Source organism: Lynx canadensis, chromosome A1 (assembly GCF_007474595.2).
Source record: "Lynx canadensis isolate LIC74 chromosome A1, mLynCan4.pri.v2, whole genome shotgun sequence".
Taxonomy (NCBI): Eukaryota; Metazoa; Chordata; class Mammalia; order Carnivora; family Felidae; genus Lynx; species Lynx canadensis.
The window spans coordinates 118,433,506-118,450,956 of NC_044303.2; the positions used below are offsets into that span (position 1 = coordinate 118,433,506).

At 44.5% G+C, this 17,451-nt stretch overlaps 1 protein-coding gene, 1 long non-coding RNA gene and 1 other non-coding gene across 10 annotated transcripts in view; 1 reads left to right on the forward strand and 2 right to left on the reverse strand.

Annotated features, from left to right (window-relative positions):
• Positions 1–17,451, forward strand: part of LOC115517683 — a 157,147-nt gene that overhangs the window by 51,624 nt on the left and 88,072 nt on the right. Inside the window, exons 2-3 of the long non-coding RNA XR_004343599.1 lie at positions 3,637–3,748; positions 6,941–7,031. This is a non-coding gene — a long non-coding RNA (uncharacterized LOC115517683). The remainder of the gene's footprint in view (positions 1–3,636; positions 3,749–6,940; positions 7,032–17,451) is intronic.
• The window catches only part of FGF1 (fibroblast growth factor 1), a 110,765-nt gene that overhangs the window by 17,134 nt on the left and 76,180 nt on the right, over positions 1–17,451 (reverse strand). For all 8 annotated transcript variants that reach the window (XM_030320521.1, XM_030320510.1, XM_030320477.1 and 5 more), the window contains one exon: positions 5,515–5,719. In XM_030320521.1, the coding sequence (XP_030176381.1) occupies positions 5,515–5,683 (169 nt within the window). In that variant the 5' untranslated portion in view covers positions 5,684–5,719. The remainder of the gene's footprint in view (positions 1–5,514; positions 5,720–17,451) is intronic.
• LOC115526854 lies at positions 17,003–17,127 on the reverse strand. Its single transcript, XR_003972783.1, has one exon. It is a non-coding gene; the product is annotated as a small nucleolar RNA SNORA36 family (small nucleolar RNA).

Sequence of the window (17,451 nt, forward strand, 5' to 3'; positions counted from 1 at the left end):
ATGTGGTTTGATTTATAAATATTTGATTGGCACACACTTTGCTCAGGAACATTTCCATTTGTGTGGTGAGCACTGCCAGTAATCCTGCTCCTCACACAGCCCTCCTGTGTGCTTGGGGAGGCCAGGGGGCGTTGTCCACAGAAGGCAGCAGATTGGGGATGCTCGTGAGCTTATTGTTCTTCTCCAGTTACTGGTGTAGATATTCCTCCCATCGGGAAACAAGTCATGTCCCCCTTCGCCTGAGAGGAGACTCCAGCAGAAAGAGCAGAATCAAACATGGAGCCCCTCCTTGCTTTGCCCAAGACAGCGCACTCTGCCAGAGAAGTTAGACAGGGCAGGCCTTGCTGGGCCAGGCGCTGGGCACATTTTTCCTACATGCCAGCCCTTGAGAGTTCCAAACCTAGATAGTCCCAGTGACACAGAGATGAAGAAAGGTAAGGTCAAGTAAGGAGGAAGGTCAAGTAAGCCTAGGGGTCAAGTAAGCCAGGAGGAGGGTCAAATAAGCCTAGGGATGATAATGGTGATAAATAACATTTTTTGAGCACCTACTGTGTGCCTGGCAGTGTGTATAACATTTTTGAGCTTCCTACTTTCCTGTGACATGGGAACTATTGTCATCCTTGTTTTTAAAATGAAGAAATTGGGGCGCCTGGGTGGCTCAGTCGGTTAAGCGTCCGACTTCAGCTCAGGTCACAATCTCGTGGTCCGTGAGTTCGAGCCCCGCGTTGGGCTCTGGGCTGATGGCTCAGAGCCTGGAGCCTGCTTCCGATTCTGTGTCTCCCTCTCTCTCTGCCCCTCCCCCGTTCATGCTCTGTCTCTCTCTGTCTCAAAAATAAATAAACATTAACAAAAAAATTAAAAAAAAATGAAGAAACTGAGGCATGTGGGGAAGTAACTTCCCCACGGTGACAAGGAACTAGTAGACAGGGACCTACATCTACACCTATCTGACCCACACGACAGGCTTTGCGAATCCAGTATGTTTATTTGATCAGTTTGTGGGGCAAAACCACCATCACAGTATTGATGTCAATGGTGGTAGTGGTATGTGGAAAGAGACTTAGTCTTGGAAGAAGAAGCTATGGATCTGTGACAGCCCTTCCCAGTTACTAGTTGGTCACAGGTCCTGTTAACTCAGTGTTTGCAGAGTGATGACAATTCATAACCTTGTGGGTTAAGTGGCAATGAACGAATCTAACATAATGCGGGGCCCTGGGTGGCTCAGTTGGTTAAGGGTCCAATTTGGCTCAGGTCATGATCTCACGGTCTGTGAGTCTGAGCCCCGTGTCGGGTTCTGTGCTGACAGCTCAGAGCCTGAGGCCTGCTTGGGATTCTGTGTCTCCCTCTCTGCTCCTCCCCCATTCGTGCTCTGTCTCTTTCTGTCTGTCAAAAATAAATAAATGTAAAAAAAAAAATTAAAAAAAAGAATCTAACACAATGCCTGGCGTATATCACAAGCTCGATAGGTATTTACTGAATATATTGTTGAATTTGAATTTATCTGCCACCAATACAATGCGTTCACTCCTCAAATTAATATTTATTGGGCACTATACCAAATGCCATTCAACATACTAGATGCAAAATTGCAGTGTTGAGCTGTAAGAGACAAAGTCCCATCTTCAGGGAGCTCAGTTGGGGAGAAAACCATTCAATAATCACACAAATGTGGAATTATAACTACAAGGAGATACGCATGGTACAAGGCACTCCTCAAATGTCCTGTGTCTGAAATGGAACCGGTCATCCTTCTCTGTGCCTGTTCCCTCCAGGATCCTCCCTCTCATGGTGACACCACTCTACTCATCTTCCAAAGAAAATCGCAGGGAGTCCCCATGGATCTTCCTGCAATTTAATGTCCCTTCCCTTGTCTCATGGTCTGCAGCTTTTATTCTGTGCCTGGCTTTCCTAGAATGGCAGTGTAACAGATGTTCACAGCCTATAGTGATGATTGCCTACGACCATGATTTGAGGAGTTGTAATGGGATAAACCAAAAGCATCTTCTCTATGGGCTGGAGATTCCCACCAGTGGGGACAGTTTACTCAGAGCTACATTACACTGGCCTGTGCACAAGCATCCTTTGTAGGTTTATACCACTCCAAGAAAGGGTTTGTGTCAGGTACTTGGAAATTTACTCTCCTGGAGGTAGGAAGAAGATAAGTTTTGAAAATATCCCAATTTTTCCCAGGGCAGATCCGCTGAATGGGGACAAAGAGAAGCTATGAAAAGGGTTATTTTTTACCTTGTAGAGCTGGAAGGCATATGGTTCTATTTTGTATGATTTATGTAGATTTGTTTCAATATTTGATTGGCTTTTAGAAATATTCTTTCCAATGGAAGTCTTAGAGTATAGCTCTATACCTGTGACCACAGTGTCTAGTCATGTTCAAACTAATGGGAGGGAGTATCTGTGCTAATCATTTAGCCAGGGTCATCCCACTCTGTCCATCCCTGCCTGTCCAGATCAGATTGATTCAGAATAACCCTTGGCATGAAGATGGACAGTGTCAGTACCGCCACTGGGCAGTAGAGGGCGACAGAACCACACCCAGTGGGTATATCCACACCAGGGAGTCCTCTTGCCTGCAGGACTTTTCAGCCTTGTCAGGCACACAAGTGATTTTATTCCCATTCCATGGGTGAGGAAGCTGAGTCTCAATATTTTCCCCAAGATTACACAGTTGGGAACCCTGGAGACATCTAAATTTCTAGACAGGAGAGGATGGTTGGAAGGGTCCTTGGGTTGAGGGACTTGACATTTATTTTGCAGAGCATTTTATGCAAACTGGAGAGAATGGTCATTGTTTAGTACTGCTCCTGACAGCGTGGGAATATGAATCCGCGCTTTCTGACTCTAAATCTAGGCCCCCCTAAGTCTCTTCAGAGAGTTATGTGGATTATCCCATTCTCCAGGCATTGACAGGTACAGGGATGGATTTCTGCTTACTCACCCCACATACTCTGATTTCTGTCCTCCTTAGTCCTTGTTCTTAGTTCTAGAGTAAATAAATAGGCCAACACAACTCTGCATTTTGCCAGAGAGACCTTGAATCAAAACCGGAATCTAGACCATTGGCCTTCCTGGGAGACAATGTTATAGAAGTGATGAAAGGAAGGTCCTCAAATGTTATACTGTATTTCCACATGCTGTGGGTTGAGCATCTGGAAGTCCCAGTGACGGTGATGACAACAGCAGCAATAGTGACCGCCGTGTGCTGAGCTGTTACCCTGAGCCACGCACTGTGCCAGCCACTTTCCTTAGATTATCTCATTTCATCCTCCCAAGGAACCTGGGAGGCAAGTAATATTATTCTTATTTTACAAGTGAGAAAAGGGAGGCCAGAAAGCTTACGTAACTAGCCCAAGTTCACTTGGCAAAGAGTCGACCCAGCATTGCCTGGAAGTCGCCCTCCTCACACATGCCTCCCATTTTCTTGTGCTACATTCCAAGGGTTCCTGACATCGTAGGTCAGGCGGCTGAACTCAGAGCACATTCAGAAGTTGTCCCCATGTTACATGCCCAGAATGCAATCCATAATGCTAATGATGGATGACAACAGTGAAGTCGCATGCCATTTGTACTAAAATTCCAGTACTTGGAATAAGTCCTAATTGTTGCATCTTGTTTTCTCAGATTTCAAGATTTCCCAGAAAAGCCAGCCTAACCCTGAGGAATACATCATCATGGTTGTCTTTCCCTTGGGATTCTGAGCACCAGAGAGCATCCCCATTGGTTCAGAAAACGGGTAAGATTTATCAGAAACATTTAAAACCCCAGAGGAATTATGAGGCGCCTGGATGGCTCAGTAGGTTAAGTGTCCGACTCTTGATTTCTGCTCAGGTCATGATCTCATGGTGCATGGGTTCGAGCCCCACGTTGGGCTCCATGCAGACAGTGCAGAGCCTGCTTGGGGTTCTCTCTCTCTGCCCCTCCCCAACTTGAGCGTGCTTTCTCTCCCTCTCTCTCAAAATAAATAAATAAACTTAAAAAAAAAAAAAAACAAAACAACCCCAGAGGAATTAAAGCTTCTTTCCCTGTGCTGTGTGGGGCAGATCACATGAATTCTATAGCTTGCCTCACACAGTGGACTTTAGTCTAAGTCCATTTGTTTGCAGTAAATGTTACTTATATATACGTTTGACATACTAAGTAGAGTCTTTTTTGACTCGCTCTGGTGCCTCGTTTTCATCAAATATAAGGCATTCGCTAGGCCTATTTGATGACAAACCACCAAAACAAAACCCCTCAAAAGTCTAATCCTGCGGGTGCAGGCCTCAACATCAGTTTTCTTGCTCTTTATCTCAAGGGTCTGCCTGGTGGTTGGGAAGGAAGAGACAATGCCTTCCGGCCCATACGTGCTGGCTTCCAACCCCATGACCTTTGCATCTGAGAGTAGCATGAGCACCACTGAGGTGGTCATCTGTGCTTACGGCCTGCAGCCTTTGGCACATATTACATGAATCATGAAGACTCTCTGGTATATAAACCATCACATCAAAGCCAGTATTTTGCATTCTGTTTTAAAGCTAGTTCTGCAGAATCTTACTTTCTAACTGGGCTGTGATTATGTACCTCCTGGTTTCCTCTACGCCTTTCTTCCCTTGATTCACAGTGTGTTTTACCCGTTAGATCGCTGACCCTCTATGCAGGAACTAGGTCTGGCTTTTGGCGTCTCTACAACAGCTAATGCTTCAGGGGTGCTCAGGGAATCCCTGCTAACATCACAGCAGGACGCAGGCACCTAACACCAAACATGCACACCACTCACCGCAAGAAGTACTAAAGCAGAAGGGAAACATTTTTATCCTTAGATAGTCAGGAAGACTCTTTTCTCTAAAGTCATACCTCCATTTATCAGCACCATCCGAGAGCTAAGCTGGCAGGAAAGCCCAGAAGAGATGCTCGGCATTTGGCTTCAGCTGTTCCCGCTCTCCAGTTTCTCTAAGGTCTGGAGAATGACTTTACCTCTCCCGGTTACCACAACCACATCTGCATGATCTGCAGAGTGAAAGCTGCATAATTTATGATGTGTAAGACTGTGATTATGAACTAGGATCTCACAAATCAAGCTCAGTGGAAACATAACCTGGAGAGTCCGTTCCCATGAAACTGAGCCCGCGTCTGTGTGTGGGGTTGACTGCCCCCGCCCCAGGTGGCCCTTCCTGTCATAGAGCAGGCAGGGTCCTAACTGGCCTTGGGGGCCAGGCCTTTCTTCACTAAATTACAGAAACCCCGAAGGGCCGAACACTGGCAGCCACATCTGATCTCAAAGCAGTTGTGTGAGGTCAACAGGCCATCCTTTTACAGTCTTGAAATAGGACCCCTTTAGGTAGGCTGTAGCTCTCACAGCTCCTTATTTTCCACACCTAGGCCCTGTGCACATTTATGTCACCCTGCCTGAACAGAACCTTGGAGAAAAGGGTACCCGTTCCCAGATATCCTCCTTTCTCGCGTCCTTGACTAAGAAAGACACCAGGAAGGTCTGGGGCTACAAGAGAAATGGGTGCTTACTGTGCTGGTCGCTCCTGTCCCTCGTCCCATCCACTGTGCCATCTGGAAGGATCCTCAGGAAGTGGCCCCCGTTGCTACAGTAGAGGAGTTTGGGTTTCTTGTAATTCCCTGGAGGCAGATTGAACTTCTCCGTCAGGGCCGTGAAGGTTGTGATTTCCCCTTCAGCCATGGCTCAGCGGCTGCTGCTTAGGGTGTGCTTTCAAGGCTGTAAGAAATTAGACAACCCTATAGAGTGTCCCACCAGCCAAGATGCTGCGTCCCCTTCCGAGACGGGAAGGAGAGCCTCGGGGCACGGGGCCCCTGCTCGGTTAGTAAACCACAAACTGCCCAGGCGATGCCCACAGCAAACGGGTCTGTGCGGTGGGCAGTGGTTAAGGAAGAAAGGTCTCTGGCATGGGAGGGATTTTCAGGACATTTCTTACTTCCCAATTGGCCACGGCTTTGGACAAAGCCGTGCATTTTTTAGAACTTCAAATTTAATCATTTGGCCAAGGGAAAAAAAAAATAATGTTTTGGTCCCTCCTGATCCACACACATCCTCAAATTAAACACTGAAGTTGTACTAAAATAACACCTGGGTTCTGGCTGAAACCCACGAAAGCCGAGAGGCCAGCACTGAGGTTTTGCTCTTCTCCTCCCACTGTGTGGGCTGGGGACTGCCTGCCCCGTGTACGCAGATAGCTCAGATAGCCCGACTGTTCGGGACCTGTAGGAAAAGGTACGGAAGGGCCCTCAGACCGCCCGCCATAGAGACAGCCAAGGGTTCACCTGTAACGGCAGATTCTGGATTTGCTGGTGGGAACAGAACTAGAACCAGGGAACAAACACTTGGGAGTGTTATGCGGGATTTTGAAGGGCAGACACTGTCCCAAAGGAAACTTTATGAGACAGATCTTTTGGAGGTTCTGCCAGTGATTGCCTGCTTCCTCGGCTTTCCATACATTCTCATGTCACATAGAGATGGTAGGTCTGGCCCTTGTACAAAAGCCAGCTTCATTTTAAGTATTTGCTAATGAGACATACTTAGTGTGACACAGAAACCATCATATTGCACATTATAATCCTCTAAGATTGTATACACCCACTATAGAGAGACTTATAGTATCAATGTTAAAACATCAATGACATGAATCTAAGTTTTAAAAGGCCAAACAAATAGGGGCGCCTGGGTGGCTCAGTCAGTTAAGCCTCTGACTTCTGCTCAGGTCATGATCTCATGGTTCGTGGGCTCAAGCCCCACGTTAGGCTCTGTGCTGACAGTTCAGAGCCTGGAGCCTGGTCTGGATTCTGTGTCTCCCTCTCTCTCTCTCTGCCCCTTCCCTGCTCACGCTGTGTCTCTCCTGCCCTCAAAAATAAATTAAGAAGATTTTTTTAAAGCCAAACTAATAAACAGAATTTTAAAACATCTACTTGTCCCACCATTTAGGAGAACAAAGCGCTGGTGATTCCAAGGACACACAAGGAAGAGGCGAAAAAGAGCCGGGGAACTAGTGCGGGAACTTCCTTACAAGTGTTGAGTAAGTCCTGATTGCACACATTGATTATTGAGTGGCCTCATAATGGTAGTGATCATCATCATTAACATTAACTTGTAATCCGGGCTATAAGGTAACTCCTATAACCTTCATTATTACTCTTTGAGACAGACACTCATTATCCCCATTTTTTTGTAAGATGACACCAGAGCTTATAGACATTCGATGGCCCGTCCAAGGTCAACAGCTACTGGGTGGTGGGAGCTGAGCCTCAAAAGGGGTGTGTTGAAACAAAGCCATCACTTGCCCTTCACACCTGGAAAAGGTGAAGTGACTTCACTGATATTGCAGTGTCATTGCCAGAGTGGGATTTTTTACCCACGGTCTGGCACATACATCTGCCCCCATGAGTTCATTATTCATTACATTATTCGTTTGTGGTCCAGATATTGGCCATCACCACCAACACCCTCCACTTTTGTCCCTGTCAACCTTACAGTGGGACTCCAGGCATCTCCTCATTTCCCAGGAGACCCTACATCACCAGGGAACACTGTGAACTTCGCGGGAGGCCTGCCAGCCTCCCGCATCCCCTGAAGTAACCATCCATCCATCCATCCATCCATCCATCCATCCCCAGAGCAACCTCATAGAGTTGCTCATGTGGAAGGCAATTCCATCATAAACTGAGACAACAATTTGAGTAATTTGTCCTGGTGACTTTGGAATTGGGGTTCATGCCGGAAGCATCTCATTGTTTCTTTTGCTCCAGGCATTTTAACATCTGTGGTACGTGTCTTCCAGTCTGTACTCACGTGAGCTCGTTACTGTCCCCACTTCCAGCCATGGTTTGCCGTCCCTCTGAGTAACCCCAAAGGGAATTTTGCATACACTATATAAACTATGTTTAAAGTCAAGCCATCTCAAATATCCTCTTCACATGTGGCGAAACTCTGTCCAGCTCCTTTCAGATAATACAGTAACAGATTGAAAATGTTACTTACATCCACAGACTTTATCTCGTGGCACCTTGCTTTTGCTTCCCAAACCCACATTCTCTCTTCCAAACCCTTCTTATTCATCCACAAGCCTCTACATCTCTGGGCCTACCTCTCTCTCTCTCTCTCTCTCTCTCTCTCTCTCTCTCTCACACGTCTCTCTGTCTTTTTCTGCTCAGCCCTTCTTCACCCAGCTTCTCAATCTCCCTCTCATTCCACTCGCTTCTGGATCCCCTTTTGATAGAAAGCTCTTTAGCTCTTTCCAGCTTTGACATCCTCACCCGTCACCTCTCCATTGACATGCAATGGTGATCAGTTCCCCATTCCTTCACGTACAGCCAAGAGATAAAAAAGATTTTTTGTTCCTTTTCTCCCCCCAAGCACTTGCCAAGTTGTCTACTTAATTTGGTACAGGAGAAAATAATTATATACTGGTGGATATATATTTGCCATTTAGCGGTACAAATAGCCATTCATGTTGTCAGTCTTCAGGGGTTGGACTTTTGTTTCTTGTTGTCCCTGGGTTTCCTCAAGTGGAGGTCTCCATGGGCCCCTGACTGTGCATCAGGTTCAAGTGAAGGATGGCTTCCCTTCTAGATCCAGCACCGGCGGGGAGTCTCCGTTAAGTTGTTGTCTAAGTGTTGGGTATAGATTTGGCTGTATCCATTTGCATTCGTGCTTCCATCCCTTTGGGATGAACGGGAACAGATACAGCAGAAGGCTCCTGTGGGTAGAGGCAGCAGCCGTGGCCAAGGATTGTCCCATGCTCACGTGCTCATGTGTGTATAAGCCATGCAGCGTAGACTTCACCACTGTGGAGCTCTCCCCAGATTAGCAACCTCAGCCAGAGACCAGCAGGCCCTCAGGTGTCCCTTCCTTTCCATCACATTGCCATCTGCTGTTATAAAGCCACGATTCTGCTCTTTGCCTGCTCCCCCCCGCCCCGACCTCCACCACCAATAAGAGGGACAGTAGTGGGGGTGGCTATACTAACTTCAGATTGCTCCCATGACCCTGAAGTTCACATCCATATCTGGAAACCTGAAGGGGGGACATGTTAACTCCTGAAAATAAGCTTTGAGTCAACCTGAAGCTGATAGTCTATGGCAGTGGGATCTTTGAATCAGCTGAAACATACAAAAAGTAAAATCCCTTTTTGTTGCTGAAGGAAACCCCAGAGGCACAAAAAGGCCTTATTTATTTATTTATTTATTTATTTATTTATGTATTTATTTATTGGCTCTGTTTACAGTTTACCTACATTTGAGGCAGTCGTTAGTCCTAATTTCCTTGCCTCTTCAGGATTTGTTAGAAGATAGGGATAAAAGAAATCTATGACATGATAAAACCATTAAGCAACAGCCTTCGTGGGCCCTTGGGGGTTTTCACAAATTGCTCTAATAAATGAGTCCATTAACTACATGAAATCAGGCATTAAGCCTAATGGAAATTTATAAATTCTGCTTCTTGTTATTATTCTCTTTTTGTTGGCTGTCAGGGGTATATCTGTGTATATTTGTTGGGACATGGAAAAAATCAAGCCCAGTGGACTTCTTGTCATCGCTGTGTGCTAAGCCCAGCCCTTTGAGATTCGGGGCACCGGTGAGATTTAGGGGAAAAGCCGGAAGATTCTCTTGACACCAAAGTAAGGGCAACACGAAGCGTATTAGAACATCCGTGGTAAGGCTGGCATATTTTGTCATCTGTAACCACTCAAAGAGAACCTAAACTGACACATGTCTGAAGGGTTAATAATCTTTCACAGTATTCATAACAGCACTTAGAAAAATGTGATGTGACCTATAGGAGATGTGAATCACTGGTTATGTTGAACTAGTTGAAGCCTGGTGTGGTCTAGGTCAGCTGCCACTGAATGCTTCGTTTAAAATAATTTTTCAATTGGAATGAAAATAGAAGTTTTCATTCTCTCTCATATTTGAGAGAAATTGTTTAAGCTCTTTCCTCCATCATTTAAGCCACAAACATAGCAGAGGGGATGAAGGAGGTAAAGGTAAGCTATGGTTATGTAAGAGAGAATCCAGGCCATTTCAGACTCAGTTCTCAGCTCATCAAGAGTTGTTGAAGGGACACTTATCAAGTCCCCGATTTAGGAGACATGTGTGTTCAGTTCGGCCCTGGAAACTAAGCTAACAGAAAAAATTTAGGGTTCTAAGGATCCAGGAAAGGCAGTTGTGGGGAAGAGCAGATAGAGAGGGAGACACAGAATCTGAAGCAGGCTCCAGGCTCTGAGCTATCAGCACAGAGCGTGACGTGGGGCTCGAACCCACAGACGGTGAGATCATGACATGAAGTCGGCCACTTAACTGACTGAGCCACCCAGGCGCCCAGGGTTTTTTTTAAATTTTTAACCCCTGTCACTGCTTAAATAATGCAGAATACCCATGAAAGGGAATATTTTACAAATATTCTACCAAATGTGTAATGCTACCAAAGGTAGATGTATAGACATCTGTCAAGATGATGATTGGATAAGTGTCCTCTGACCAAGCGTATGTAAAATAGGTCTCACCTTTGGTTCCAAATAGGCTCTAAGTTCTTGCTCCCTGTCTCCATCAGTGGCATCACTCAGAAGCATTAACTCTTAGAGATGTTAATTAACCTTACATTTTATTGAGTCACATATGCATGTTAAATGTTAAGAGTAACCACTAAAAAGGGGCACCTGGGTGGCTCTGTCAGTTTAGCATCTGACTCTTGATCTTAGCTTAGGTCATGATCTCTCGGTTCATGAGTTTGAGCCCCACCCACGTTGGGCTCTGTGCTGACAGCATGGAGTCTGCTTGGTATTCTCTCTCTCCAGACCTCCCCCACTCATGCTCTCTCCCTCTCTCTCTCTCTCACTCTCTTTCTCTCCCTATCAAAATAAATAAATAAACTTTTAAAAAATCACAGGCACCTGGGTAGCTCAGTTGGTTAGGCATCTTACTCCGGCTCAGGTCATGATCTTGTGGTCTGTGAGTTCAAACACTGTGTGGGGCTCTGTGCTGACAGCTCAGAGCCTGGAGACTGCTTTGGATTCTATGTTGCTCACTATCTCTCTGCCCCTCCCCTGTTTCTCTCTTTGTTCTCTCTCTCTCTCTCAAAAATAAATAATAGCCATTAAATTTTTTTTAATAAAAAAAAAGATTGACCACTAAAAGAAAACAAATAGAATGCAGTGATTCCAACCAGCAACTGGTAAGAATAGGGGAAATGAAGTGAAAAAAATCTGTACTTACCCAAAATAATCTAGAAAAAGAATAGAAAATCAAAAATAGTACTCAAAATTAGGTGGCAGAAATAAATCCAAATATATTTATATTCACAATAAATGTAAGTGGACTAAATTTACTAGCTACTGGATTTTTTTATGTTTATTTACTTATTTTGAGAAAGAGAGAGAGAGAGAGAGCAAGCACCAGCTGGGGAGGAACAGAGAGAGAGAAGGAGAGAGAGAATCCTAAGTAGGCTCCATGCTGTCAGTGCAGAGCCTGATGTGGGGCTTGGTCTCACAAACCATGAGATCATGACCTGAGCCAAAATCAAGAGTCAGATGCTTTAACCAACTGAGCTACCCAGGCACCTTGCTACTGGATTTAAAAAATTTCACCTATACTCTGATTATAAAAGACATGTTTAAAATGTAAGGGCAGAAAGGTTAAAATCAAAAGGATGAAAAATAGATACCAGACCAATCTTAACAAAAATTAAAAGTTGGTATGGCTATATTAATATCATAGAAACTAAGTCTAAGGCAAAAAGAGTGATCAAGGATCAAAGGGATCACTGCATAATGATAAGTAGAATAATTAAACAGAAATATATAAAAACTTTAAACTTGTGTATAGTTAATGACATAGCCTCATAGCCTCAAACTATGTGAAACAAAAATTAACAAAAATATAAAGAACTTGGCAAATCCACCACGATGGTGGGAGATTTTAATACCTTTCTGTCATAAATGATAAAGCAAACAGACAAAAAATATTAATAAAGTTGCAGATCGAAATGCACAATTAACAAGTTTAATTGAGTGAACATATCAGGGAACCCTGCATCCAACAGTTAGTGAACACTATTCTTCCCAAGGATGCATAGAACATTTTTGTAAACCGATGGTGTACCAGGTCATAAAGCAAGACTCAACACAAGTAGAAGAATCCATTTTGTTCAGACTATTCTGTGGGGAGAGTAGAAATCACTCCTATGCATCCCATTAGTGACAAAACCCTTTCAACTGTACCTTTTTAATGTCTCTTAAACTCATCCTCTATTCTCCATCCTCACTATGGCTGCTCACCACAGATGGAACACCTTGTCTCACCTGGGCTGCTAAGGCAGGCAAACGGCGTCTGTCTTCTTCACTTCTGCAACCTTCCAACCCACTTTTGATTCCATTACTAATATCCTTTCCAAGGCATGAGTCTAATCATCATTCTCCTGCTAAAGATCTTTGCGTCACTGGGTTCTCTGCTGCCATCAGGATAAAACCCAGACTCTGCCGTGACCTGTGAGGCATTCATCATCAGGTCCCTGCCTAACTCTGTTGCCTTATCTCTTATTGGCCTGTTCTTCTTGTAGCTCCCCCCGCCCCCCCCCCAACACACACACACTCTCACATTCACTGACCAGCGTTCTCTCTCCCTTACTCCCTCCACCTTCTACCATGGCCTGACTAGGTCATACTCACCCTTCAAAAATTCATCTCAGATATTTCTCTTTCAGAAAGTTGATTTGGATACATCCCCCAGCCCTAACCTCCCTTTTCTTCTGCCACACCACACACACCAGTTTATGTTTGAGTTGATTTCCTAATGCTCCCACAGCAACATTTCTTTTACCCTATGGAAGCACTGGGTATAATTCCCGCGTATGTTTCCCACCTATATCATTCACTGGTTTCCCATTGCTCTCAGAATAAAGACTAAGGCCTTATCTGTATCTCTTTGTAATGTAGATAGTGTTGAGTCACTATGTTGTACACTTGAAACTAACATAATATTGTGTGTCAATTACATTTCAATTACAAACAAAATAAAATAAACAAAAGTTAACATTTACTTAAAAAAAAAAATTCTACCTGCAGGGCTCTGAGGACTAGCCCTGGCTTCCTCCCCTGCCTCCTTTTCTACCATGTTCTCTACCCAAACTGGCCTTCCATTTGCTTGAAACCATTGTGTCCCTTTTTGCCCTATGATCTTTGCCTACACTGCTCCCTCTCTCTAGAGCGCTCTTTCTTTCTTTCCCTCTACCCTCCTTGCCTGGTTAACTCCTACGTTTTGTTCAAGCCTTAGTTCAGTTGCCAATTCCGCAAGGAAGACTTTCCTGACTTTCCTTAACTGGGTCAGGTTCCTCCAGTTCTCAAAGGACCGTTTAACATTTCCTCAGAGCTCTTACTTCATTTTTTAATTACACATTCATTCTTGTGATTATTTAATTAATGTCTCCCTTTATGACTGGACTGTCAGCTCCACAATAGTACAAACCAATCTGTCTTGCTTACCATGGTCTCTCAGTGCCTGGCAGAATGCCTGGCATCTAATGGGCCCTTGATAAATATTTGTTGAATGAGTGAATGAATATAATGTAACTAAGGTTACCTGACTGTCTCCTTCATTAGTCTCTGCAGCTCTGGAACAAAAGCTGTGCCTGTTTTTTCTAGGCCTTGCACTTAGCAAATGCCTCCACATAATCATTGTTCTCTGCATGTTTGTTGATTGAATCCCAGGCCAGTTCCTTCTTGGGAGCCTCTAGTGGAAACATGCTATCATGGGACCTAATTAGTAGGTGAGGTCTTTCAGGTATTAACAGAGAGGCTAAACCAAGAACCTAAATGGATTTTAAGTGGGTTCAAACTAGGCTGCTTGGTTAAAGCAGACCCAGGGGAGCCAGGGTGGGTCAGTTGGTTAAGCGTCCGAATCCTGACTTTGGCTCAGGTCATGATCTCACAGTTGTGAAATCTGTGCTCGCAGTGCTGCTGGGGCTGCTTTGGATTCCCCCTCTCCTCTCCTCTCTGTCTGCCCGTCCCCCACGCCCTCTCTCTCTCAAAATAAATGACCTTTTTTTTTTTTTAATTAAAAGAAAAAAACCAGACCCAGCCTTTTTTCCATCTTGTAGAAGTTACTTCCTTACTTCTTTGAAGGCAATATCATGGACTTGAAGGATCTCAAGAAAAGATCAGACCGTTTAGTCTCAAGTCTGAACTCTCTATCTAACCACAAAAAAGCTTGTAGGGCCTTGAAAGAATTCTAGGTTTTATTGTTTCTGCCTGGGAGTGCCAGGTTGGCAGCAACTCACTTCACACTCTCTGGTGAAGGAAAACTTGCCTGAAGAAAGAGACAGAGTGTTCTTCTTTCTTTCCCCGTCCTCCACCCGCGGTGATCTATACCAGGTCTGGGGAGGGAATCTAGCCATGGCTGACTGGCGGGACTAGCATCTCGGTGTGCTTCTCCCAGGCCAGTTCTGTTCCATGAGCTGAAATCTCGTCTTCCAGAGCTGGCAGCAAACTCTGGACATGGCCATGGGGTAGGCTTGGTAGTGTCGTACAGGAGATGGTTCCTACAGATTTGTGAAAGCCAATTTTTGAATATTCAAAATATTCCTTCCTTCCTTCCTTCCTTCCTTCCTTCCTTCCTTCCTTCCTTCCTTCCTTCCTTCCTTCCTTGCTTCCTTTTCTCTGATAGCTGGTTTACCAGCATGCTGCTAGACTCAGGTTTCAGTCCTGGGTGGACGCTCACTAGCAAACTCATTCAGTTTCACAGGGCCTCAGTTTTCTCATCTGCAGAATAGGACCCCATAACAGTAGCTACCACACAGTTGCTGTAAGTGTTAAGTGATCAGGCACATAAAGCGCTAAGCCCAGCACTTGAAAACTTGTAAGCATTCATAGATGTTGCTTGATTATCATTCTCCATGTATCTTGTTGTCTTTTGCTAATCACCTGTGCTATTGATTGAGGATTGGACAAACTTGGTTCTTAACATTTAGTAATATTTTAGCAATATTTAAAACATATTATTTTCTAAGTACCATTACCCCTGATGTGCAAGTGATGCCCTCTTATTTACTCAGCAGCTGAATATGATGTACTAGTGACCATCCTCAGTGTGTTTCACAGGTTTGTGTATTACCGTCCAGGATGACAGAGAACCTGTGGATTCAGTAGTCTCTCTCTCCTCTTCTTTAATTTAGACTCTTTCTAATCCTAAAGAATCCCCAAGTTACTGAGAATAAACTGTCCCCTGGCTTCCAGAATCAAATATTCTTTGAGGGAGATCAAGATGTTATACTCTAGATGCCAACCACTTGTACTCAGCACCTGCCACAGGCAGACCGTTGGGGAAATTTAAGAAAGAAAATAAGGAGAAAGAAAAGGAAATGAAAAGAAGGACCTCAAATCCCTAATCTACATTCTGAAATGCAACATGCTCTGAAAACTAGACATTCTTTCGTAACTCAGATTGTGGCAAAACCTGACCCAGACGGTCCTGAGACTGCTTAAAGTCTTTATTTATCACCTATGTGTTCATATGTGTGTGATCTGGTGCAGAATCACCAATGTGTTTGATTATAGGGGACTGCTCCAGACCCCACAGAAGTTCTTCCTTAATATACAATAAATGCAACCAATTGTCTTTCTAAAATCCCCCAAATCCTGGGTTCAGAAATTTGTCTAGCTTTTCAGATAAGGGATTCCGGGCCTGCAGTAGAAATCAGTGTCTGTCATACGGAGGTTAGAGTCTGGCCATACCAGATCAATCAAGCCGAGCTTCCAATAAGAGGGGCATAGATGCTTGGACCACAGATAGCTGGCCTGAAGTGCAGCCTGTAAAGCCAGTCCAGCTGTATCACCCAACAGCTCAATCCCAGTCTTAGCCCCCACACTCCTTTATGAGGAGCAAAAGATATAAGCAGATACACACACTTTCCCAATGATCTCCAATACCCATTATTTGTTCCCTGGGTTCTGGATCTTTAATTCTCTGTGTGGCTTCTCTGCCCCCAAAACGCTGACTCCCATAGAGCATCATTCTGTTGAAGGTCAGGAATTATTTTAATGCTTAGACAAAACACCCTGTGAGAGGAACCACAGAGCACTCCCTGGCATCGCGACATGCTCTGAGGCCCCAGTTGTGCCCGAACTTTAATGGTACACCCTGGCCCAGAGCATCCTGCAGGCTCTCGGCCATCCTGAAGACCAGCACACGTCTTAAATGGAAGTATCCTTCCTACAGACTGACGCTTTAAAGGCCTGGGCTTCCAGCCAAATGCAGAGCAATTCTGCAGGGGCTCCATCAGCCCTGGTCCCTTCCTCTAGCCTTCCCTTACTGATGTGCCTCCAAAAATCTTTTGAAAATGTTGTGCAAGTTACAATCTCCAGAACCAGCCCACGAGGACATTCCTTTCTCAAAGACAGCAGACCTTCCAACTCACAGGACGATGGTTTGTTTGCTAGGTCTTTTTTCTTCCCTCCTGAGCTACAAAATTTGGCTTCTCCAAGCTTAGTCTTTTGAAGTAAGTGTTTGTTATCTCTTTGGAAATGCTGGGGGCTTTCCCTACCATATGTTTCCCAACAGTCTGTTCTGAACATACCCATAAATAATCAAATAAGCCCATAAATAATAAAATAGTGACTTTTTCTTGAACATTTACTATGTACCAGATCCTGTCCTAAGTGCTTTACATACATTATTAAAAAAAAATTTTTTTTAATGTGTATTTATTTTTGAGAGAGAGAGAGAGAGACAGCATGAGTGGGAGAGGGGCGGGGAGAGGGAGACACAGAATCTGAAATAGGCTCCAGACTCTGAGCTGTCAGCACAGAGCCCGATGCGGGGCTTGAACTCATAAACTGTGAGATCATGACCTGAGCCGAAGTCAGATGCTCAACCAGCTGAGCCACCCAGGTGCCTCACATACATTATTTTAATTAATCCTCAGAGTTCTGTGAGATAGGCATTTTCTTTCTTTCTTTCTTTCTTTCTTTCTTTCTTTCTTTCTTTCTTTCTTTCTTTCTTTTGTAGGCTGGGAGATCAATGAATAGAGTGATATCTTCCATGTAATCGTCTTCCGTAGCCTGATCATGTCCCAAGATTTAATTAAATGAACAGCGAGGCTTGCCCTGAACTGAACTCAAGGCATTGCTTTTTTTTATCCCCAGTTTGCAACTAAGGACACCAAGGCTTGGAGAGTTTAAACAGTTCGTTTAAGGTCATACAGATAAATCAATGTTAGAGCTGCAATCGGAAGGTAGCGTTTTCTGACTGCAGCGTCCATGATTGTAACTGCCACAGAAATATGGGAAACAGAAAAAATGCCTTTGGTTGAGTGATCCTTAGCTTCTCTATTCTGTTTATTCTCCAGTCCCCTAGCCCGCATAAGTCAGGTAGCCCCATCGACAGATACTTGTGTCTTAAGTGGAGTCTTTGCAAGTTTCTCCCTTGACACAGAACCGTCCCCTTTCA